This window comes from Rhinoraja longicauda, chromosome 7 (genome assembly GCF_053455715.1).
Source record: "Rhinoraja longicauda isolate Sanriku21f chromosome 7, sRhiLon1.1, whole genome shotgun sequence".
Lineage (NCBI taxonomy): Eukaryota > Metazoa > Chordata > Chondrichthyes > Rajiformes > Arhynchobatidae > Rhinoraja > Rhinoraja longicauda.
Window position 1 is genome coordinate 48,337,288 of NC_135959.1, and position 26,350 is coordinate 48,363,637.

Sequence of the window (26,350 nt, forward strand, 5' to 3'; positions counted from 1 at the left end):
GGTCTTGGTGCACTTTCTCTCTTACTGTCATTTGATGTCATTGTTCTCGTGAAAAGTCACTGCAAGGAATGGCAGACATCGCAGGCAAAAGGATTACACTGGACTTTGAGGGAAGATAAGCCAGATACAGCTATTTTAATTATATATTGATGATCATCTCCATCAAACAAATATGAATATAATTTCAAGTCAATAAATTACATGAATGCATTTAACAATAAAGAGCTCACAAAACAAAATTTGCATAAATACAATTTTAAAGATATGTGCCATCCAGTGTCACTGATTTATAATAAATTCACGCATGTGAATCCAAGCTTTTCCTTGAAACATAAAATAAATAATTTGGTCAGGAGCTTAAAAGATAAAAAAATTCCTTGAGCAGAATGTCAACATTAAAGTGATCCACTGCTACTATTATCACTAGATATCTATACCATCCTTGGTTCCTTGCCTAGAACAGTTTGGTCTTGCTGAAGAGATCACTACGCTCTTAGCCTTGCACTGCTAGCTTGGTTGTACTTAGTCCATAACAGTACCTCTTCAGGAAAATCTGGGCATTCTACCTTCCGCTTGCACAGGAGCTGCAGTAACTTATCTGGGGTGCTGTACAGTACATTCTGTCGACACAGCATGGTGGCACACACAAAGCTGTCCTTGCAGGAGATGAACTCCTGCTCGATATAAAATGCCTTTTCATCCCAGCAAAGGATCTGTTGGAGAGAGAACACATATTTCAGCAAGAAAATAGTGATGGTGTTGCCACAGGAGGGATGATTCCACTTGCCCAAGGTGGACTCAAGTTTAACTCAAGATAAGGCCAGAACATTGTTACTCTAATCCTTGAACTCAGTGCAGATTTAAGCTTTAGATTCAAACTTCCCCTTGAAACATAAATTATTTGGTCAGGAGCTTAAAGTAAGAAAAAAAATCTAGAATAGAATATCAACATTAAATATTAGACATACTATATTAGACAGGGATGATGAAATATAGTGCAGCCAATATTCCTCTGAGGCAGCCCGAGGATGGGCGAGCTGAATAATGTTTAAGGAAAACAGTAGAACAAAATGAAAGGAGGTGTTTGATTAATCTTGAAGACTGGAGATATTTTAAACAAAACATGGTCTGGAGTTCTTTTCCTGCAAAGTCCCTGAAATCAATAACCAAAGATGCTCCGTGAAGAGGTCTTGCTGAACCAAACAGCAATTGTAATGAAAATCATTACAAATGTTCATCAGCTGTAAGTGGAATAATCTTGAAGAAACAGCTGTTGATAACGATGCAAAATAATTTAAATCTCATTGACATATTTTTCATCTCCTTTTCTAGCCTTTCTACCCATCTGCCAATCAAATGTCCACCACACCTGTATCCACCTATCACATCAGTCTTTGTACCCCTCCCCTCTCCCTCCCCCACCTCTTTTCCAGCTTTCTTCCCCTCCCCCTCCCCCTCCAATCAGTCTGAAGTATGGTCCCGGCCAAAAACATCACCCGCCTGTTCCCTCCACAGATGCTGCCTGACCTGCTGAATTAATACAACACTTTGTGTTTTACTCAAGATTCCAGCATCTGCAGTTCCTTGTGTCTCCAATTAACTCTTGAGGATTGAATTGTAAGATAGGGTAGCAATGGTGTGCAAAGAAAGTCACAAAGTCTAACAAAGTCACAAAGTGAGACAGATTTGCAACACAGCAATGCTTGATCTAGGTGTGGCACTTAGTTGTAGATCACAGTATTTGGATATTTAAGTCTTGCTACTACAAGGTGTCACACTTGCTCCTACAATAATAAATGAAAATATAATGCAACATTGCCCGAGAACCATATCGAAAGCAGCAATCCAATTCTGAGAGCTTTGTAAACTACCAATCTCTCTATTCCAACAACTCTCCCATGTAATTGACAACACAATTTGAAAAGAATGTCTGCAAAATGTATACATGTAATATTGGTTGGGAACAGTAGTTATTGCTTGAAGGCTGCTACCTCTTTAAGACTTGTGTCACGCAACTGAATGCTACTATAGCTGTAGTGATGGCTCTAGAATGTTTTTAGAGAGGCAGCACAGGTATTTTTCATCACACGTTGCAAATGGTTAGATGTTAGGAATAACACTTATTCCACACCGGCAATGAGGACTCAATGGCAATCACAGCCATAAAAAGTGTGATAAATTTGACAGTCTAAGAATCTGGCCATCAAATGCAGAAAGTTTCCTTTGTTCCCCCACATTTCTTATTATCCTGTTGGTTGCACTAACATTGAGGTCTTTAATTTATTGATTTTTGTTTTGTTTTATGTTATGAGTATTGTGTTAACAGTTCCGCTACAAGTAAGAATTTCATTGTTCCATTGTCGGTGCATATGACAATTAAACCCTCTCTTTCATTGCACATTCCCTTGGGTTCCTTGTATTAATGCACACCTCCCCATTTGCCACTTTTTTTGCACAACTGTCTAGTCTGTTGGCATCTTCCACCAGCCCAGAATATTCTCCTTGGTCTTTTCAGTAATTTAGTGAGACATTTAATGTATTTTATGGTTATTAGCCTTGTCATCACACAATGGATAGGAAAGATTGAGAGGTATGTGGACCAAATGCAGGCAAATGAGACTGCAGTCATCTTGGTCGACATGGACAAGTTTGGCAGAAGGGTCTATTTCGGTGCTGTATGACTCTATGTCAATACAGTTTTAACACCCATATATTTGCAAGTTATTGTATTAATGAGTCTGTTAAGATGGAGCAAGTAAGAATTCCATTGTTCTGTTGCCGGTATATAAGACAATGAAACATTCTCGACTTGGCATAACTAGCTTGATGAAGTTTTGGCTTATATTGTGAAACCTCTCATCAGCTAGTGCCCCTGTCGTTTCTTAAGCTGGTTGTCTGTGTAATCATGACGGTCTTGACGCTGTCTGTTGCTCTTCATTTTCTGGGCCATGGAGGTCACTGGTTTGGGAAATGCTGCCAAATAAATTTTGTCTAAAGTGTATTTTGCAGGAAATATAGTGTAGTCACAAGGAAATGTTTAAAATGATAGAAAGTGTACCACTCAAACAAGTTGCTTTCGTTGTATGACTTTGAGCTTTCTGAGTGTTCTTAGAGTTGTGCTCATTGTGGTAGACAATAGACAATAGACAATAGGTGCAGGAGTAGGCCATTCAGCCCTTCGAGCCAGCACCGCCATTCAATGCGATCATGGCTGATCACTCTCAATCAGTACCCCGTTCCTGCCTTCTCCCCATACCCCCTCACTCCGCTATCCTTAAGAGCTCTATCCAGCTCTCTCATGAAAGCATCCAACGAACTGGCCTCCACTGCCTTCTGAGGCAGAGAATTCCACACCTTCACCACTCTCTGACTGAAAAAGTTCTTCCTCATCTCCGTTCTAAATGGCCTACCCCTTATTCTTAAACTGTGGTCCCTTGTTCTGGACTCCCCCAACATTGGGAACATGTTTCCTGCCTCTAATGTGTCCAATCCCCTAATTATCTTATATGTTTCAATAAGATCCCCCCTCATCCTTCTAAATTCCAGTGTATACAAGCCTAATTGCTCCAGCCCTTCAACATACGACAGTCCCGCCATTCCGGGAATTAACCTAGTGAACCTACGCTGCACGCCCTCCATAGCAAGAATATCCTTCCTCAAATTTGGAGACCAAAACTGCACACAGTACTCCAGGTGCGGTCTCACCAGGGCCCGGTACAACTGTAGAAGGACCTCTTTGCTCCTATACTCAACTCCTCTTGTTATGAAGGCCAACATTCCATTGGCTTTCTTCACTACCTGCTGTACCTGCATGCTTCCTTTCCTTGACTGATGCACTAGGACACCCAGATCTCGTTGAACTCCCCCTCCTCCTAACTTGACACCATTCAGATAATAATCTGCCTTTCTATTCTTACTTCCAAAGTGAATAACCTCACACTTATCTACATTAAACTGCATCTGCCATGTATCCGCCCACTCACACAACCTGTCCAAGTCACCCTGCAGCCTTATTGCATCTTCCTCACAATTCACACTACCCCCAGCTTAGTATCATCTGCAAATTTGCTAAGGGTACTTTTAATCCCTTCGTCTAAGTCATTAATGTATATCGTAAATAGCTGGGGTCCCAGCACCGAACCTTGCGGTACCCCACTGGTCACTGCCTGCCATTCCGAAAGGGACCCATTTATCCCCACTCTTTGCTTTCTGTCTGTCAACCAATTTTCTATCCATGTCAGTACCATACCCCCAATACCATGTGCCCTAATTTTGCCCACTAATCTCCTATGTGGGACCTTGTCGAAGGCTTTCTGAAAGTCGAGGTACACCACATCCACTGACTCTCCCCTGTCAATTTTCCTAGTTACATCCTCAAAAAATTCCAGTAGATTTGTCAAGCATGATTTCCCCTTCGTAAATCCATGCTGACTCGGAATGATCCCGTTACTGCTATCCAAATGCTCAGCAATTTCGTCTTTTATAATTGACTCCAGCATCTTCTCCACCACTGATGTCAGACTAACTGGTCTATAATTACCCGTTTTCTCTCTCCCTCCTTTCTTAAAAAGTGGGATAACATTTGCTATCCTCCAATCCACAGGAACTGATCCTGAATCTATAGGACATTGAAAAATGATCTCCAATGCTTCCACTATTTCTAAAGCCACCTCCTTAAGTACCCTGGGATGCAGACCATCAGGCCCTGGGGATTTATCAGCCTTCAGTCCCATCAGTCTACCCAAAACCATTTCCTGCCTAATGTGGATTTCCTTCAGTTCCTCCATCACCCTAGGTTCTCCGGCCCCTAGAACATTTGGGAGATTGTGTGTATCTTCCTCAGTGAAGAAGAAGTTGTTTGACAACTTTAGGATGGTTGTTGGGAAGTCTGGTCTATGCTACACAATACCGAGCCTCTAATCTCCTCTCATACCATGGGTATTCATGTGGTTGATTCAGTTAATGTTCTGGTCAACTTTAATTACCAATATTCCAGTCACACCACCATCCCCCATAGAATCATACAGCACAAGAACAGGCCCCTTGGCCCAATTTGTCCATGCCAACCAAGATGCCCCATCTAAAATAGACCAATTTGTCAGCACCTGGCCCATATCCCTCCAAGCCCTCTCCATTCATATCCACGTGTCCTCCAAATGTTTGCACCCAGCTCAATCACTTCCTCCAAAGATATTGACAGACTGAGGTAAAGAGGGCAGGAATATGACAATGGTAATTCCTTTGAATATCTTGGGAAGGTACTTGTACTTTCTCTTACGAGAGGTGGTCATCGCCTGCATACTTGTATGGCCAAAGTTGAATGTTGTTTAGCTCTTCCTGCTCAGTTTTCCCATATACCCATTAGCTACAATAGGATTCTCTGAAATCATCAGTAGGACTCTTTGCAATCATTCACAATCAGCTAATGCTGTAAGAGTAGTCAGTCTCATTTAACTTTTTTATGTACTAAGGCTGTGAAGTAGTCTGGGGCTGTGTGGTTCAAACAGAAGCCAAGTAGGCATCAGTGAGCAGGTCACTGACAGGAGCCATTTGATAGCATTGCTGGCAATAATCCATCACTTAAGACTTTTGATAGTAAACAGATGGGGTGGTAATTACATTGATACATTCTTGCTTTTGTAGGCACGATGCATCTCAAATCCTTTTGAAAAATGCTTTTACGGTTGAAGTGACTGGTTCTTCAAGACATATCTTTAATACTATGGTTGGGATGGTGCTGTAACCCATGCATTCAGCTATTTCTTGAAATGCAGAATAAACTAAATTGACTGAAGACTGTTTCAGTGATGATTTTGACCTTAAGTGGCTGAATAAATCATTCACTCGGTTCATGGGGCAGAATATAGTTGCAAATGCATTCACCCACTGGGCTTCAACGTAAAAGGATGGAGATGTTAACAGAGCCTCCTCCTGGTGGATGCTGTTTCATTGTCCATCACTATTCAAGAGCAAGTGTGTCAAAGCTAAGTAAGCTTTCATTTGATCCAAGTTTTCGGATTGTACCACACCTGGAGTATTGTGTGCAGTTTTGATCTCCAAACTTGAGGAAGGACATTCTTGCTATTGAGGGAGTGCAGCGTAGGTTCACAAGGTTAATTCCCAGAATGGCGGGACTGTCATACGTTGAAAGACTGGAGCGACTGGGCTTATACACTCTGGAATTTAGAAGGATGAGAGGGGATCTTATTGAAACATAAAATTATTAAGGGATTGGACACGCTAGAGGCAGGAAGCATGTTCCTGATGTTGGGGGAGTCCCGAACCAGGGGTCACAGTTTAAGAATAAGGGGTAGGCCATTTAGAACAGAGATGAGGAAAAAATCTTTCACAGAGTTGTGAAGCTGTGGAATTCTCTGCCTCAGAAGGCAGTGGAGACCAATTCTCTGGATGCTTTCAAGAGAGAGTTAGATAGAGCTCGTAATGATAGTGAAGGGATATGGGGAGAAGGCAGGAACGGGGTACTGATTGTGCATGATCAGCCATAATCACGGTGAATGGCAGTGCTGGCTCAAAGGGCCGAATGGCCTACTCCTGCACCTATTGTCTATTGCAGGGGTCTCCAAACCTTTCAGCATGAAGGCCACATTATATATTTGGCACATTTTTGCAGGCAGTAGGAAAGAATAAAGAAATGTCAGTTTTATAAATTTAATGAGGTTTATATGGCAACAAATAAATAATATTCAATTTTTTAAAAGAGCTTGAAATATATATATATATACCGTAGGTATACAACTATTTAAAAAACAGAAAAAAATACAGTGACCACCAGTGGGCATGCAGACAGTATAGAAATATCATATAATGGCGGAATGACCACATGTGTCATCGTTGCAGTGACTCACGGATGGGCACTCTGCTAAGAAATCATTAAAATTTTAAATTATTATTAAGTCGGCAGCTGCATACAAGCCCTCAACTTGATAGCCTACCTGACGTGCAAGTTTGGAAACTGCCGAGATCGGCCCTGAAGACCGGAGAACCGAGGAGGGAGCCGCTGGCGACAACAGACACAATGAATGGGCCAGTTGGAGAGGGGTAATGCCTACAGCGCCTGCAAGGTCGGCTGCAGAAGGCGTTTCCCCCGGGACACACAGGCGGTCGGTCGGGCGAGGAGAGGGATATCGATCAACGGGCCGACCCAGTCGAGGGCGACGGAGGAGGCCCTGCAGCAGCCTGGGGCTTGCCTGGATCGGGAGCCGCTCCAGTACATCCAACGCGCCGACCCGACTTTGCACTTTTGTAAACGGCGCCAAAATATGGTGGTGATCTGTGCACGTGTGATCTAGGCTAAAATAATTCCACTGTGCAGTGAACACGTGACAATAAACCACCATTCATAGAGGGCGCTAAAAAAAATGTTCCCACGCTACCACAGAACCCGCAGCACAGAAAGTGCTTGCTGCGGGCCGGATAAAATCTTGTGGCGGGCCGGATGTGGTCCGCGGGCCACAGTTTGGAGACTGCTGGTCTATTGTATAGCTCTGGCGTGAACACTGCCTCCAATGTTTACTATGAATGTCACAGTTTTATCTGGTGCTGCTCTATATCAGCTACGAAAGGTGATCTAAAAATCAACCCAGTGTGAAAGCTCTTATTGACTCTACTTAGCATTGCAATTTTTAAAAGGAAGGACATGATTTTCATATTGCTGGTCATCCAAAAATCCAAATGACCTGAAAGTCAGCCATCGTTTACTTTAAAAGCTAATTTTAAAACAGAATAGTTTTGGTATCCTATCATAGTGTGGGTGTGACTAGCCCAGGATTGGTTTTCAGTTCAAATTCAAGCTTTACCTTCAAGCCTCAACCTTTATTATGGGATCAGTTTTTACATTCAGCTATTGTAATGTAAAATCTATACTGGCATCAATGGCGACTGCCTGAAATATAGCACCGAATTGGTGAGACAAATCAATAATCAGCAATGACTGGGCTGTTCAACTTGTCATGGGGTCTACATTTCAAATCTGATAATGTGCTAGAAAATTAAGAGCCTGCAGTAACATTGATTCCCGGGATATGGGGTTGAATGGCATAGAACTAAGAGGGAATGGGTACAGAATATGGGCGATTAGAAGAATGAGATGCGACTTGCTCAAAATAAAAATTAATGGTTTTCAGAAGGTAGATCCTATTTCCTCTGGTTACAGTCTAGAACTAGGACTCAATGTCAGGATAAGAAGCTACTTTTAATTTTAAGGAATTTCAGAAGGTTCTGTATCTTCAGAGTTCTCCATAAAGAAATGTGGATATTTAATTGTTCGATATATTCAGGTCCCAGGCAGATAAGATTTTCTGGATTCTAAAACAAATTGGGAAATTTAAAAAACCAGCCAGGGCTAGACTAAAAGTAGAGGTTGAAGCAAGGTTATGTTCAGTGGTATACTGTGCTATTTGTTTAATTCAATGCATGGAGTATGAAGTATCTTGCCAGGTGATAGGACATGGAAAATCTAATTTTGTGTACCAACAGCAAAATGAATAGGAAAAAGACAGATTTTAAAATGTCAATAAAATAGAAAGTGAATAGCTACATATTCTTGAAATCAGTCTCGACTAACTTTTCAGAAAACCGCTAAGTGGGATTTATTTTCTTTTTCGGAAGGTCAGGTAACGTGAAGAAAGAGAGTAAATGTTTATATTCAATTACCTTTCATTACTTCAGCTTCTCTCTGGCTGATGTGCTGAGAATTTCCAGCATGTCACACCCAACCCTTTAGATTCCCACCATCTGCAGTTTGTTGGGTTTTGATTTTTCCCCTCCAGCCTGGAGGATAAAATCTCTTTTAAGGAGTTAATTTTTAAATTACACGATGCAACTGCATTTAAAACTGATGTAAATAACTTGATGAGTTTATGAAAGTACAATGCTGCAAAGCACAGAGAATCAATATGAGATAAGTGGATGAAAATCAAAGTCAGACTGACAGCAGAAACTTGTTAACACATTTGATGGAAAAAGCTACGGATTCATTTATCCTCCCTGCCTTTGAGACACATTGCCTTCAGTTGAACGTAATAGCACCTGCGACAATGGTGGTTGTAATTCACCTGCAGCGCTTTACTGGATAAACTCGTAATTGAGTTATAATCTGGTGGATATTCAGTTTACACAGTGCTCAGAATTGTATATTACACATTTTAATCAGAGGACATAGGTGGCAAATGGACAAGTAAAATTCACAGCTGGGTTTACCTAATGAACAAATGTTTATTTGACAAAGGAAAGTGACTGTCTCCCCCATTGTACAAGGTTCATTAATTCAAACTACACGAACTGTCACCAAAATATTAGTATGTTGGATTGCATAATATTGTTTTGCAAGAACAGAACTTGTGTAATATGCAATGCTAAGTTTTATTCAACTTAAAAAAGGAGACACTGTGTTTAATGAGACCTGTCACTTTAAAGTTACCAATTGTTGCAAATATGTGCATTCTTCAAATTTCACTAATAATCCTTCTCCATTTTTTACTCTTCACTTCTTTCTTTGTGCTATCTCCTTCGTCAGGAAGCATCCGAATAGGCAGGCAAGCAAGGAAGCTCAGTAACAATTGTAATGGACACATGGATAAGAAACAACTGACGGGAAATAATCTCAGAAACACTTGGAAAAGAAAGCATCAGGAGCAGAAAGGCAAGCTGATGAATATGGAGGTTGAAATACAAATGCTGAGCAGATGCGTACGTGAGCACCTAGGCAGGAAAAACACTGAATAAATAAATATACTTCAGCTGGCTGTAGTGAGAGTGAATGGGTAGACCTAAACACAGTATTTATCACCTAGTTTAGTTTAGAGACACAGCGTGGAAACAAGGCCTTTGGCCCAGAGTCCATACTGATCATCGATCATGCACTCACTAGTTCTATGCTATACCATCCTAGACACTAGGGGCAATTTACAGAAGCCAATTAACCTACAAACCTGTACGCCTTTGGAATATAGGAAGAAACCAGAGAAAACCCACAAGGTCATGGGGAGAATGTACAAACTCCGCACAGACGGCACCAATCGACAGGATCGAACCCGGGTCTGTGGTGCTGTGAGGCAACAGCTCTACTGCTGTGCCACTGTGGAGACCTACTTACATTCAGTTGTTATTTTTTATTATTACCCTTGTAATCAGATACTGAAATAACTCCTTTACCAAATATTTATTGAGACGAGATTGATAGAAGTCAAAGTGTTAATGTTAAATGTTCTGGTCAGTGATATGTTCTGGTCAGTGATATGTGCTGCTTGGTCTTGGTGGAAAATTTCATTTCACTTATTATAAATAAGGTTATTGCTATTTGTGCGCCAAGCACTTAGCCTGATAACTGTCCATGCTGTTTAAATGTGCATTTGCATAATTTAGACACTAGAGCAGTAACCCTATTATTGCCTTATCTGTTCCCCAAGCAGAGCATATACAATCTGTACATGAATGAACTGCCATTGCAAAGCACTTTTGAGAAGATTGTAACCAAAACAGAGACAGGGACAATAAAATTTCCATCTATGTAAATAGACAATAGGTGCAGGAGGCGGCCATAAAGTTCTTTTCAATGAGATTTCAAATCCAATGGTAGGATGAAGATGGAAGACTATCAATTTAGTTATTTTTGGCAAGTCTGACAAGACCATGAACCAAGAGTGAAATGGATTTGATTCTGTTACTTCCAGTAATGACTCATCTGAAAAACTTGTTAAAGATAATTTCACACCTTACACAATAGAAGTCAGACTCATTGTTCAGTACAATACAAGCATGGTCAGAAAGAGATCACACTTAGCTTAGTATATCTACTGAAAATGTAATAAAGATTTTGTATTCCTTTCATTGTAGAAGCTATAGCTGTATGAATATATCAAATAACTAATCAGTGTTTCAGAAAGCCATAAAAGGTGATGAAATTTCTATTTGATGCACACTGGAACTGTGAATGCATTGTGTACAGCCAAAGATTAGATTCTTTCTGTCCAAAATTCTGCCTGAGAGAACTTACAACATTTAATGCAATAAGCATTAATTAAAACTGTATATAAGGGAAAGGAAGACTTTTTAAAAATGCTAAACATATGGAGACAATACAAGAACAGGGCAGTGAAGTGACTGATCAGCCATGTTGGGCCTGAAACAAGTAGAAGGGACAAATGGCCTCCTGCTCCTATTTACTGCCTTATTTTATGTATTGCCTAGCTGAAGCAGTTATGGATATGGGTCTGTCACTGTTGGTGGAAGAATGTGGTGCATTCATTTTGTAAATCCGAATGGAATCAGTACTTGTAAAATCTGCAATCTACTCTTTGAGATGGGAGACCAAGATCCATTGAAAGGAACAGATGAGAAGCGAGAGTGGTCACATTTGAAATCCACGAACAATACTGATTTTGAATGCATTTCTCCTCTCAATGGCTCACTTATTCATGATTCTGCTGCCAGGAGCACTTAACTCCCAGCTAGTGACCTCACTACATCTCCGCCCCAGTTCCACTTCTCCTGTATCCCAGACTCCTCCTATACAGATATTTTTAATTTAGAGTTCAGTCCCCCCGTCCCGTCTCCGCCCCCCCAACACACACCAACCCACCCCCCAAATTAGCACATTCAGATGCAATTATTAGCGTTTGTTTTTTTACATACATATCCCTATGACACAGCATGGGAGCTATAACTGAATTCAATGTTTCCTTGAACCTCACAATTGCAACCTTGCCCTGTGCTCATGAAAATATGCATTAACACCAAGAAGACCAAGGAGCTCATTGTGGACTACAGAAGGACTAGGGGTGGTACGCACACCCCCATCCATGTTAACGGGATGGAGGTGGAGCGTGTTTCCAGTTTCAAGTTCTTGGGTGTCAACATTTCTGATGACCTCTCTTGGACCCACAATACCTCGACACTGATCAAGAAGGCTCACCAGCGTCTCTTCTTCCTGAGGAGACTAAAGAAGGTCCATCTGTCTCCTCAGATTCTGGTGAACTTCTACCGCTGCACTATCGAGAGCATCCTTATTAACTGTATCACAGTATGGTATGGCAACTGCTCTGTCTCCGACCGGAAAGCACTGCAGAGGGTGGTGAAAACTGCCCAACGCATCACCGGTTCCTCACTCCCCTCCATTGAGTCTATCCAGAGTAGGCGATGTCTGCGAAGGGCGCGCTGCATCGTCAAGGACAGCTCTCACCCCAACCACAGATTGTTTACCCTCCTCCCATCTGGGAGGCGCTACAGGTCTCTCTGTTCCCAGACCTGCAGGTTCAGGAACAGCTTCATTCCTGCGGTCGTTACCTTACTTAACTCTGCGTTTCGGTGATTGCTGCCATCCCCCCCCCCCACCACGGGCACTCCTCCCATCAGTGACTGATCTCGCTCACCGGAATTTCCACTACCGCTACTGAATTACTGTATATATTATATGTTTTACTATTCCATCGCATGCACCCTGGTTAAGATGCTAACTGCATTTCGTTGTGTCTGTACTTGTACACTGCACAATGACAATAAATTTTGTATTGTATTGTATTATATTGTGATGCAACACTTCCTATAACAGACAGGTAAAGCTATTCATTGTATTTACAGATGCTATGAAGTTCTGTACTTAAAACTTACACATTTGTGCGGATCATGGTATGTTCATGGATTATGAACTTTGGTACAATTATGCAAACTCAGTTGAAGTTAATCAGGAGACAACCGAGGAATAAAAACACAATGACATAACTGCATTTTGGACAAGACACAAAATAAGCTGTAGTTTGTCTGGTCACGTGTTCTGATTGATGCTCTGGCAATAATTGAAATGTGGACAACATCTGCGTGTCCAGTTACTCACATTAATTCCCTCAAACAACATAATCAAAAGGTCAGCTGCTCAGTTATTTTATAGATCTAAAATTACATTCGCCTAACCAGAAACAAGGACTGGGTTTCCAATTTATTACATAGGATATAGAAAATATGGAAATGTCCGGGGAGAAATGAAAAGGCTCTAAATAAACATTTGTTCTTGTGATAAAACCAACCAATAGAACTTCTGAGCACAGTCATTACACCTAAGATGTCATGCAGTAAGGTGTCAAAAGTATATACAAATACAAAGAGCCTTTTTGCCTGTTCTGAATATTCAAAAACACCTTTCAGTTTAGAAATTTAATTCATTGAACAATTAAACTGTAACTATTTTAGTCGGATTATCTTAAACATGTCCACATCTTACTTGTAGGGTATTTTACAATGCATTTTACAATGCATTTTACAATGGATCGCAGAAACAGGGATAAGTGAGTCAACAGACAGTGAAAGAGCAGTCAAACACCAGTCTGAAATCTTGTACTGATTTTGGTGTAAGATTACATTAAAATCTCAACAAATCTCAATTCTTGACATTTGTTTCCAGTTTCTTTTGCTGTGCCCATCACAAGGAAAAGGTAATCAAATCTGATTCCAGATGTTCCTAATGTTGTCCAATATACCCATTATATGCTTGAAAGAGAACACCTCACATTCTTCACCAACAGATACAAGGCTGTATGTATACGTGCACTCATAACCCCAATGGATATCAAATGAAAATTTTATACCCTGCATGGCTTCCTGAAATCCTGGCTAGTTCTTTGAAAGTACATTCACACAAAGCTTCTTCAATGATAGGAATACAACATTTTCATTACATTTGCAATAGATTTCTAAGCTAAGAGTGATCTTCTTGTGGTTATCCTTGTTTTATACTGAACAAGCCAGACTTCCATTGTATATTGGAGAGATCGCGTTTGCAACAAGCGTATCAGGCAAGTATGTAACAGAAAGTGTACAGAAATAAATGCATTATGAAGCTCTTATACAAAAACAAATATCCTGATTTAGCCTGAATACAATGTAATATTGAACATACAATATCAACTTGCCTGGCTTCTCTGATTCATCTAACCTGCCATGTTTAACTGTAAAACATAATGAATCACCATTTATATCAGGGTGAAAGCCAGATAAAGATGACAAATCAGTTTGGGGGAAAAATATCAGGAAATTCCTTTTCTAACCCCACAAAATGTATGCAGTCCTTATATTTTGTAAGGGAGGATTTCCAATCTAATGAGAAACCTCTATAACGCTTGCTCGAAGGAATTCAAGGAAATGGGAGTTTAGAGCATATGTTGGCAAGGAAAAGCACTTACTGCCATTCATAACATTTAAAATTGTTATCTCCATCCTCCCAAATCTATTTAATGGGAATCTAATAAAGCCCATTAGATTGGAACAAAAACTGCGGATGCTGGAAATATGAAATAAAAACATCCTACAATATAGCAGTTATCTTTGCTCCATCTACTGTACATGAGTTTGCCAACAGTATATCTGATCTGTTTGGTTAGCATGCAAAAAAGGTTTTTACTGTGCCTTAGTACACATGCTAATAATAAACTAAACATGGAGAGAAATAGAGTTAACTAGACCAAGTGGACCCACTGGGCCCAAACCTCTCCTGCATTGGTGCAGAACCCCCTCCCCCTCCATCCCCCTCAACCCCCCCTTATCCTCCACCCCCCACCCTCCCTAGGAGACAGATTTAAACTTTAAAATGTGAATAACTTAAAAAAATATAACACCGATTTCAATGAAACTTCTTCCATTAGCACCAAAGGGATGGTGAGTAAGGTGGGCCTAAAATTGTTGCGCTATCATGTACCATTTTGGCTGTAGTTCAGGAACAAACAAACAAACAACAGTTTTAGTATATAGATAGATGTCACAGGCATTGGGTCCAATTCTGCTGAAGGGTCTTGAACCTGAACAGTTTACTGTTTCAGTTTTTGTGATTAACATTTCTGCTGAATGTTTCCAGCAATGTTACTATTTCAAACTTCTATTGATCTCTGCTCACTCACCTTTTTTTTAGTTTGACACTTAATTACTTATCCACTATGAAAATTAAAAATGGCAACCCTGCCCAATTCTTTGTTGTCCCATGTTAAATACAAAATACCAACTTACTCTAGACCTAATCCTGAATTGCTCAAACAAATGCAGAGACCGTCTATACCGTATGGTTGCAGCACCGACCACCATATTAGCTTTTAACTTCCTGGTTGCATGTAACAGACCATTGCGGATATAAAGGGACAGCCTGAAAAACACAAAATACCATTACAGTCTCCAGAACACAGTAAGAGCACCCCATCTTTATTCATATATGTGCAAAGTTCCGGGTTAAATGTTGATCTCAACAATTGGAAATACTAAGATTCAAATTAAAAAATTTCAAAGGGATGCATCCTGAATAATCCAGACGTTTGATGGAGAACCTTGGCTAGACTAGAAGAAAATAAAGGAAACAAAGACAATTGAAGAATAATCAACTATAATTAACACGAACTTTGTGAAAGTGCCTATGGTTTATCTCGCGAGATTAGACTTCAAAGTAGTAAAAGGACAGCTGGAATCCTGAGCAAAACACAAAATGCTGGAGGAATGCAATGGGTCAGGTCGCACTTGTGGAGGGAATGAACAGACGATATTTCAGGTCGGGACCCTTCTTCAATCCTGACTCAAAACACCATCTGTCCATTCCCTCCTTTACCAATCTCTACAAATGCACCATGGAAAGCATCCTATCCAAGTGCGCCACAGCTTGGTATAGGAACCACAAGAAATTGCAGAGTTGTGAATGTAGCCCAGTCCATCACACAAAATCAGCCTTCTCCCTCCCCAATCGACTTCATCTATATGTCATGCTTCCTCAGGAAAGCAGCCAACAAAATCAAGGAACGCTGGACTCCTGGTCATTCTCTCTTCTCCCATCTGACAGGAGATGAAAAGAACAGCTTCCTCCATGCTGTTATCAGACTCTTGAATATTCCTCTCATATGCCAAGGATAGATTCCCGATCTTCCAAACTACCTCATTGCAGTCTTTGTACTTTTTAAAAAAAAGCACTTTCTCTGAAGCTGTAACTATATTCTGCACTCTATTTTCTCGTTTGTACTGCCTGATGCATGCTCTTGTGTGTATTATGATCTGCCTGGATAGCATGCAAAACAAAGATTTTTGTGATATATCAGTATACATGATAATAAAACTATAATAAACTATGCCAATTTGCATGTGGTTCAGTAGTAAGCAAAAGGTCACCACTGTTTAACTTTGAACCCTAGATGCTCATTGCCACCCAGCAAAATTTCACCAAAGGAATCCCTCCCCTTTTAACTTTCAGTTTTCATTGTCATTCCCCTCCCTCTTTTCTACAATTTTGCAGCCTCACCTTCCATGTAAATTTTCCCACAAAAGTTTTACCCACTTTGAGATTGTTAATGAAACAACTATCTTGGATTACTTCCTCAGTGTCTTTAAAGTGCCTGGCTGCTCAGTAATAGTGAGATAAACCTACTACTTCAAATTATCAAAGTGGACTTTAGACTTTTCTTTAGGAAAGGTGGGATTTCTCCCGGTGCTCCGGTTTCCTGCAACACACCAAAGACGTGCAGGTTTGTAGGTTAAATTGGCTTTTGTATATTGTAAATTTTCCCTAATGTGTGGGATAGTATTAATGTATGAGGTGATTGCTGGTCGGCGTGGACTTGGTGGGCCGAAGGACCTGCTTCCCCATTGTATCTCTAAAATCTAAAAATATTATTTCAGTTGCAGCTGGCACAACTAAACTAATGACACTATGGTCTCAGTCACATTTGACTGGATCAATAATTATCTTTGTGAGGTTCTGAGTGATAATTTATCTGTTGTCAGTTATAAAATACATTGTGTTCATTGACAATATTCATTTGGTAGCACTTCACACAGCTATCATATAGTTCCAATAGGGATCCTGATACTACACAATGCTCTTAACTCTTACTGCATGGCTGGAAGTTTAATCACAGAGTCCATGCTACTAGGAAACTGGTACTGGATCATGATTTGTCCAAATGACAAACTACTACTGCTTCTTTGGGGCATCACATCATGGAGGCTTATGAACTTGTCATCTCTTTTGCTCTTTGGCCTTTATATTTGGATAAATTATGATCCAGTACTAGTTATAAATGTCTTTAACTCTACACTTTCCCCTTACCAACCCATTTATTATAAAGCAACTGATCTCTGCTACTTCCTGTAAAAATAAACTCCACAGATCCAAATTCTACATTTTTCTTATCTAACATTGCCATTTTTTGCTTCTCCTCAATTTTCTTTTCTCTCATCTCCTTAAATTACTTTGTTGAGTGTGGGAAATGAATCTGATCTTTGGCCTCAGTCACAAAACTGACGTGCATTTTTTCTCTTCCTTTGGGGAAAGAGTTTTTATGCTTTGGCTGCATGTCACAACTGGAATTGGGAGTTTATCATACAGACGAGACATTTAGTACAAATCTAAGAGATACTTTCTCCAGCCATATAGCTGCAAAAATCAAAATACATTCAGGCAAAATACCTTTTTGTCAGCACTTGGCACAGCTTCCTAGAATTTCAAGTGGTGGGTTCATATGACACTTAGCCACAGTTTATATTCTCCAATAGTAAATAAATAAAAACAAAACCTTGCTGACTTAGAGGTTACTGAGCCAACCATTTTATATTCAGATTTTCATGGAAATATAGACCAAATATTTTGCTTTAACAACATCAGTTATTCAATCAAGCCCACAACAATGACCAAGTTATTTCAGGAAAATAACTGCAGATGCTGGTACAAATTGAAGGTATCTCAAAATGCTGGAGTAACTCAGCGGGTCAGGTAGCATCTCTGGAGAGGACCCGACCCGAATTGTCACCCATTCCTTCTCTCCAGAGATGCTGCCTGTCCCGCTGAGTTACTCCAGCATTTTGTGTCTACCCAAGAACAAGGAATTATTCATTTAAAACACTTTTCATCTCAGTATTTAGGGTTGCACAAGTATATAGTCAGAGCATACCCTAACATGGTGTCTTTGAAGAATAGTCACCATTTTATAAAACTTGAAGCAAAATGCAATTCCAATTGCAAGTCACCTCGAGCCGAAGTATTCTAATTATACTCATCAGGGTAAGGGAAAGGAGATCTCTTCCACAACTTTCTTATCCTATGCTAGCTATTTCATTTGCAGTTTTCCGCAATTTTGTAAACTACAATTCATTTTATATATAAGCCTTATGCCCAGCACTAGAGATAAAAGATACTTCCCTTAAATCTTTGTCAGCTACCCACAAACAGAATTACGTGGAGCCTAAGGAGAACAGGTTTCTTATCACATATTCCAAGGAGTATTTTTGCTTTAGCATCCAAAGTGTTAGGAGGATTGACTGTGTCTGCAAAAAGAAGCGAGAACACTCTCTCGGGTGTAAAGGACTATTTTCTAAAATTAATAGATCCCAAGGTTTCACAAAATTGGATAAAACTTGCCAAAAACTAGGGGAGAATCTTCAGCTGTTTGTCTATGGTATCATGACGAGTGCTAACCATATACTGAAACGGATCAATTCATAGAGGGTGGTGCAGATCCACTCTTGGCTGATCAGGGGTAACATTTTTGAACAAATAACACATTTGAAATGTCTTCAGTTGTAAGTGCCAAACACCATTGAAGGACTGTGGTATTATTCTCCAAATCCTCAAATGGTTAAATAGATTTTTAAAAAAGGTTAAAACTAGGAGTTTCTAAAGACTGTAGAATTTACAAGAAAACAGCAGGTTGATAAACAGTTTGCCTTGGATATCAATGTTTTATGTTGGAGGCCAGCAATCTAAACCTAAGTGTCAAGAGAACAACCACAGAACATGCCATGGATGGCCACTCACAGAGCTTGGTCAGGAACTGACCATGCAATCATCTTATGCTCAATATAGGTGGACAACAAGGGTAAAGAGCAGCAGATACAAATCAAAACTGACTGGATCAAAATAATTGAGTCAGTTGATTTAAAAAAAATGTCCAGCCGAGTCTATCCGAGAAACATTTGTACGCACCCACTACCAGATAGTTTGAAGATTTGCGAGTGAAAGTTTACGTGATTGAGGCAGCAAAATTATTTTTAGCAGTGGTAAACATATGGATAGCATTTGCAAAAGGTATAATAAACAACCTGAATACAAAGTCTGCCTTGTAAATAGCAAAAATCGAACTCAAGGGATAGAAGGATTGGCAAGACCTTTCCTGCCTAGTATCATATCATCATCATATCATATATATACAGCCTATTCTTCCTAGTGGTAGAGTCCATGGGTTTGGAAGGGGGTCAGAGCAACCAAGGAGAGTAACTACAGTGTACTTTATACATTATATATACTGAAGCCACTATCCACTAGTGGAGACAATGAATGGGGTACCTATCAAGCTGTCTGCTTTTTCCTGGATTTGCAAGCTTCTCAAAGTGTTGTTGATGCTTTAATCCTCCAGATGCATAAAAAGTGTTCCATCATACTCCAGACATGACTTTTTGATAATGGAAGGGCTTTGAGTGTCAGGTGAATCACTCACTACAGGATATTCAACTTTTGACTTGCTCTGGTAACCACTGCATTTATTTCACTAGTTGAGATAATTTTTTGTTTAAAAGTTGCCCCCAGGATGTTGATGGGTGGAGAACTCAAAGATGCTGTCATTGAATATCAAGGATATTTGATTAAGTTCTCTCTTATTCAAATTAATCACCAGTCGGCATTTTGGTAGACCCATCTGCAGTTTTTCATTACAACGGCATTGTTTCTTAATTGAGCGGGACAGTGGTGCAGCGGTAGAGTTGCTGCCTTACAGTGCCAGAGACCTGGGTTTGATTATGACTATGGGTGCTGTCTGTATGGAGTTTGTATGTTCTGCATGTGACTGTGTGGGTTTTCTCCGGGTGCTCCTGTTTCCATGCACAAAGACGTAAAGGTTTGTAGGTTACTTGGCTTCTGTAAATTGTCCCATGTGTAGGATTGAACTAGTGTATGGTTGATCGTTGGTCGGCACGGACTCAGTGGGCCAAAGAACTTGTTTCCTTGTTGTATCACTACAGTCTACCTGTTGTATACAGTGCTCTCAGCCATTTCCTGACATTCTTGATATTACATGAAATGAACTGAAATGGCTGAAGGCTGGCTTCTGTGATAGTGGGGACTTTAAGAGTTAACCAAGGTGGATATTTGAATTCAATTCAGTAATTAAACTGACTAATTCACCTGATTTCCAAAAGTATAGGTTTCTATTATTAAAATTATTAAACATAGCGCAGAATGGTTGACACTTACATGCCCAAACTCAAACCCTTCTGAAATTGCCTTAAAAATGGTTATCAGAATCTTGCTGACAGGCAGCAGGTTTTTCGTATTATCAAAGGAAGTTTTCCTGCATTTCATGCCTTTGAAGTCTCTTTTCCAAAATGAAATTCTGTGTCTATTCCCCAGCCTGGAAAGGGGTTGATTGATTCAATAAAGGATTTTCCAGGGTTAATTTTTCTCGCCAAGAAAGTGTGAGATTTGGATCATGTGAAACGACGGACTCCTGCTATCCCTGTTTCTGACGCAAACCCAGTTAATATAGCGTAAACGATAATTACCTGGCAAAATCACATTCCCGCAAATATCGTGCATTATTCATGTGGCCCAGGAAGTCAATGTCTTGGAAGAGCACAATGCCTAAAATGCAGATAGTAGAATAAATATGGCACAGTTAGGAAAACACCAGCCTAAATACATTGTTTAAATTGTTTTTTTGTTTTTTTTAAAGCCTGCAATGAAAAGGGAAGGCAAAAATATGAAAATTACTGGAGTAACCTTTAAAAAAAAAAATCGATATTATAAACACTAAGTGAAGCCCCTTTTGGTCTGATATACCTTTATGATACCAATTGGTCTCAACCTATCACAGATATTCCTTTGGTTCCATAACCCCCCCCCCCCTCTTTCTTTGCAACTGAAAACTTGTTTTTTTCCCCCCAATTCTGACATGTTTCTCTTTCCAAGAAGCTGACTGATCTTTTGTGTTTCCAGCATTTTATTTGATTTCCATTATCTATAGTTTTTATTTTGATTTCATTATACTGTGGCAATGCATATTTCTGAATTATCATGGTAAGCTAAATGATTGATTCCTGTCGTCTCGCACTATCAGGAAGATATCTAAGACAAAGTATTGACAAAATCCTAAATGACCTCCCTTTTCATAAGCTGATTATAGTTCCCTTATTTAGTATAAGCCAATTACAATCTAAAGCATGCTATCCCCATAGACAATTTATTGGAACAAAATAAGAAACCACGGGGAAATCACCCTTATTCTTGGCAAAAAATGGCCCTGGCACCAAAGGTTGGTAAATATAAAACTGTCACACATTTTGCATTATGGAATCGCATCCTAACACTTGTAGGGAAGATAAAACTGACAATCGGTAATGTACTGTCAAAAGTAGAAAACCGGGAAGTGTTGCTTGTGGCAATATTAGCAATAGTTTTTAAATTTCCCATTAAATTGGCACAGTTTCTTTAGAGCATCATTAATGTAATTGGGTTGAGTGACATTAGTCATTTCCAGGATAATATTCTGCATTTCTCAACATGCCTTCAGAGTTCTAGAAGCAGCAAACGTAAATCTTACAAATGTAACTCCCTCAAACTGAGGGAGGAAGAAGAGTCCAGGATAAACTTTGATCATTGATTAAAAGCTTAAAGACATAGATTGACAATAAATCAGTAAAGCAGCAGGTGCCAAGAGTATATACTTCCAGAAACAAAGATCAAATAATTTATGTACTGGGAACAAAAGAGAGCTCTTTTTATACATTGGTGTATTCATTACTTCCAATTATTGAGCAATACTTAACTTAAATACATGTTTTCTTGCTTTTCAACATTTCACCTTGGGTAAGATCAAGACCTCAAATACAGGATAATGTATCTGGTTACCAGTAATCCCCAAAGTCCCGTATGCTTCTGATACACGATCTTTCTTCAGTAAGCACTTCCAAATATTACTGCCTGTGAAAAATTGGCTCAATCGGCAGGATAAGAAAACCAAGGTTACTGCTATTCCAACAGTCTCCGTAGTAAGGCTCTATTACTCAGTCGTCTCCGATGAGCAGGCATGTTAGTCTGAAACCACACACCCAAAACTAGCACTCTATTCCAGGCTACTTCGTGGCAAGGCTTACTAGATGGAGAGAGGCAAAGTAAAAGGATAATCTCAATGCTTTCCCAGGGAAATCTGATTTTCACATATGTGCGAATCCTGAGCCAATGACTACTGAAAATGAAGCAACATTTCAGATAGCATCAAGAACCTCTTGTCCATTCAGCAGGAGCATGCAGGGGCCCAAAGTAAATGAAGGAACACACCACCTCCCAAACTGCCCCCCATCAAGCAACCATTGTGCCACTTGGCCGAGCCTGTACTTCTCACACTGGCAATTTCAGCCATCTCAGAACCAATAGAACTGGAGTGGTAGCAAGGTGTTTTTGAGTTAAAAGGACAGATCAACGTAGAGGAATAGAAGGGCAAAAAGAACGAGAAGCAGAAAAATATAAAGGATAATATTAGTCAAATTTACTCAACTCTAAGCAGAACAAATTGATTAACTGTGGAATAGTTTAGTTTAGAGCTTCAGCGTGGAAACAGGATTTCAGAGAAAAAGACAACATTTTCAATAGACAGATGAAATTGTTGCAGGCAAGTCTCAAGTACATTGCACGGGAAGAAAATGGGGCATTCCGAGTGGAGTAAAACTCCAACAATTTACTGTCTGATTGTTTGGAAATCCTGATGGCTCACGATCTAGCTAATTGGTGCTGATTGTGGAGGTTTACCCTGGTTCTGCATTCCCTTGAAACTCACCCCCAGTTCTGTTCTTAGTGTTCCCATTTTGGGCTGATTGTGGAGGTCAACCCTGGTTCTGCATTCTCTTGAAACTCTTCAGTTCTGTTCCAGGTTCACTTAAAATTTGATTATATTAATATGTGGCAACTAAAAACAAAATGAAGTAAAAGCGTGCTGAAGTATTAATTGTAACAATAACCAATAGCCCAGAAAATCTGAGGGCCAGAGAGCATCTATTGGGACCCCTCATCCAATCTGAAGAAAGGACCTGATCCAAAATGTTATTTGTGCATTCCCACTATGGATGCTGCCTGGCCTGCTGAGTTCCTCCAGCAATGTTTTTTGCTCAAAATTCCAGCATTTGCCAGCTCTTGTGAGTCCAGGAAATTTGCTAGTCCAGCACAACCAAAGTCCTGAAAAGGCCAGATGAGTAGAGTTTTATTGTATTCCTAATTTCTGCTATTTTAGTATATTAATCAAAAGTCATACAGCAGTCAACATAAACCTCCTTTTACCAATGTGTTAAAATTCTGATATTACCATTTTCCTCTTGAACAGTCCCCAATCTATTCCTATGATCTACAACGTATTCACATTCCTTTCTACATCACAGGAGGCCATTTGGGCAAAAGAGCAATCCCATTCCTCCCATTTCCTTGTAGACCTGCAATTTATTCTCTCCCTAATCAATTCTCCTTGACTCTTTTGCCATATACCTGCACAACATGGTAATTTGCAGTCAGCAAATAACTTACTAGTAGGTCTTTTGCAAACTAGAACATCCAAAAAACTCCACATGGTCACAGAGAGTATATGCAAACTCGACATTGAACCGCATCCAAAGTCAGGATTAAACCCAGGTACCTGAAACTGTTGAGCATAATTAACACTGAACTAGCAAAAAGAATTGTCTTTCCTCAATAGACAATAGACAATAGGACCAGGAGGAGGCCATTCGGCCCTTCGAGCCAGCACCGCCATTCAATGTGATCATGGCTGATCATTCTCAATCAGTACCCCGTTCCTGCCTTCTCCCCATACCCCCTGACTCCGCTATCCTTAAGAGCTCTATCTAGCTCTTTCTTGAATGCATTCAGAGAATTGGCCTCCACTGCCTTCTGAGGCAGAGAATTCCAGATTCACAACTCTCTGACTCTCAATTCCCAATGGAATAGAATTGATATTCATATGATAGCCACTGCTTTAAAAAATATGTATGCTGTACTTGCCCACACAATTTTAACAGCATAGTTAACTGAACTCGTTTGAACTAATTTTCTTATCTATTTGAGAGAAAAAGGCATTTAAACACCAAATTGTAAAACAATGTAATGAAAACCTCTCTACTTGTTCAGTATTGGGCAGTAGGGAATGTTTTTCTAGTGGCAGATACAGCAGAACCAGGGCCACTTTTCTCAATCTGAAGGGTCTCGACCCAAAACGTCACCCATTCCTTCCTTTCAGAGATGCTGCCTGGCCCGCTGAGTTACTCGAGCATATTGTGTCTATCTTCGGTTTAAACCAGCATCTGCAGTTCCTTCCTTCCAAAAGGCTGACCCTGGTTATGTTCGGCTTATTGCCTGAGGCCCATTTACCTTTGTGGGCGGAAATGGACAGATGACATTTTGGGTCAGGGCCCAGTCTCGAGAAGGGTCCCGACCCTTAACATTGTTTGTCCATTTCCTCCTCAGCTGCTGCCTGACTCACTGAGTTCCTCCAGTAGTTTGTTTATTGCTCAAGATTCCAACATCTGCAGTCTCTTGTGCCCATTTACAATTGGCATTCCCACTGTTAACATTCTCTGTTAACCATAAACTCAATTCAACCAGTTAGAGAAATACCTACTTTCAACAGATCAAACAATGGGACCCTGTGGCCTATAACTCATCTCGTCACACCCCAAGATCTAAATGGCACATGGATGAAGTCAATTAAAAAGAACACCATGGAATACTCTCAATCTGCCTGAATCAGTGGAGTCATAGAACATGGAAACAGGGTTTTCAGCCTAACTTGCCCATGCCGACTAAGATGCCCCATCTACATTAGTCCCACCTGCCTGCATTTGGGCCATATCCCTGTAAACCTTTCCTATCCTTGTACTTGTCCAAATGTCTTTTAAATTGTGTTTGGGTACCTGCCTCAACGACCACCTTTGGCAACTCATTCCATATATCCACCACCCTCTGTATGAAAAGTTGCCCCTCAGGTTCCTATTAAATCTTTCCCCTCTCACCTTAAACCTATACCCCTGGTTCTTGATTCCCCTACTCTGGATAAAATACTCTCTGCATCTACCCTATCTATTCCATTCGTGATCTTATACACCTCTATAAGATCACCTCTCGTCTTCCAGCACTCCAAGGAATAAAGTCCTAGCCTGCCCAACCTCTCCATATAGTTTAGGCCCTGACAACATCCTCGCAAATACACTGTGCATTCTTCCAGGCACGCCCTAAACAACATCACTCTTGGAATCTGAAGGACTGCAGCAATTCAAGATGGTAGTTCACCACCATGTTCTCAAGGGCAAATAAAGATGAACAATAAATGCTGGCCAGTTCCAACACAAATGAATGTATTAATACCTTTGGAAGAATCTGCCCTGGTTTCAATTTGCAAAAGTGGGTTGGTTTGAACCATAGATTATGCCCTACATGGCTTCCTGTCAATGCGATACCATTGTATCGCCGAAAAAACTGCAATAAATGGCCTGGACCACATGATTTAACGTAGCAGAAAGAAACGCGGCAAGGGAGTAGTGCCGACAATGTAACTGGGTCATCAGTCTTCGAGGTGACCGCAGCTCCAAAGCCGGTTCAAAATGAATGAAAGTGAGCCCAGGTCGAGCCTCAGCCGGCTCTGCACCTCTGCTGCAAGGGAGCCCGGCGAGCGGTCTTCCTTACCCCGGACTGTCTGCTCCCTCAGAATATCCTTGACCGGGGTGTCGAAAGAAGCGACCAGTAATACCAGCGCCCCGCGCATGAAGTACCACAGGTCGAAAAAGGCGAACGGCAACACCGACAACACGGCCATGAAGAGCCACATGGTGCTGGTCTTGGAGCTGGCGTCGGGAGGGAAAGATAGACAGCGATGATTATCCGCCGCTTCCCCCTCCGCGCATCATCCTCGGCGTTGGCGGCGGCGGCCGCTCCTCCCGCGGAGGGAGGCAGACGGCGCGCGCGCGTTCTCGCCCACCGCGCGCGGCCGGGCGCGTGCGGAGTAACGGCAACCCGGAGGCTTCGCTCGATCTCGCGCGCGCGCCAGGGTCCGCACCTCGTATCTTTGGTCCGCACTGCGGTCTGGGTCGCGCGCCGGCGGGCGCTGCGGTCACAGGGAGCCGGCGCCGCGCGCGCGCGCGACCAGCCCAACGGAAACGGCGGGGGCGAGCCGTGAGTACCTGACGCGAGGCAGGCGGATTGCAAATTCATCACCATCGGGACTACAGCAAACGCAGAACATGCTGGAAATCACTCTGCAAGGTTGGGCATCATCTGTCGAAAGAGAAGAGTTTTGAGTTTGCGCATGGCAGTGGTTTATATGCATTTGCAATCTATATACACAGGGACACA

The 26,350-nt window shown here is 40.9% G+C and overlaps 1 protein-coding gene across 1 annotated transcript; it reads right to left on the bottom strand.

The window, feature by feature from the left end:
- LOC144595251 (protein THEM6-like) lies at positions 1-26,089 on the bottom strand. Its single transcript, XM_078402507.1, has 4 exons — positions 25,685-26,089; positions 20,527-20,605; positions 15,010-15,142; positions 1-713 (listed from the first exon to the last, which is right to left on the bottom strand). The coding sequence occupies exons 1-4, from the start codon at positions 25,824-25,826 to the stop codon at positions 486-488; spliced, it is 582 nt and encodes a 193-aa protein (XP_078258633.1). The 5' UTR covers positions 25,827-26,089; the 3' UTR covers positions 1-485.
- Positions 26,090-26,350: the final 261 nt, after the last annotated feature.

Excerpts from the sequence above, each read along its gene's own strand:
- LOC144595251 (XM_078402507.1), bottom strand. The coding sequence starts at position 25,826 with ATGTGGCTCTTCATGGCCGTGTTGTCGGTGTTGCCGTTCGCCTTTTTC. Across the intron at positions 15,143-20,526 it reads CGGGAATGTGATTTTGCCAG|GCTGTCCCTTTATATCCGCA; the intron begins GTAATTATCGTT and ends TGTGTTTTTCAG. Across the intron at positions 714-15,009 it reads AATTCAGGATTAGGTCTAGA|ATCCTTTGCTGGGATGAAAA; the intron begins GTAAGTTGGTAT and ends TCTCTCCAACAG.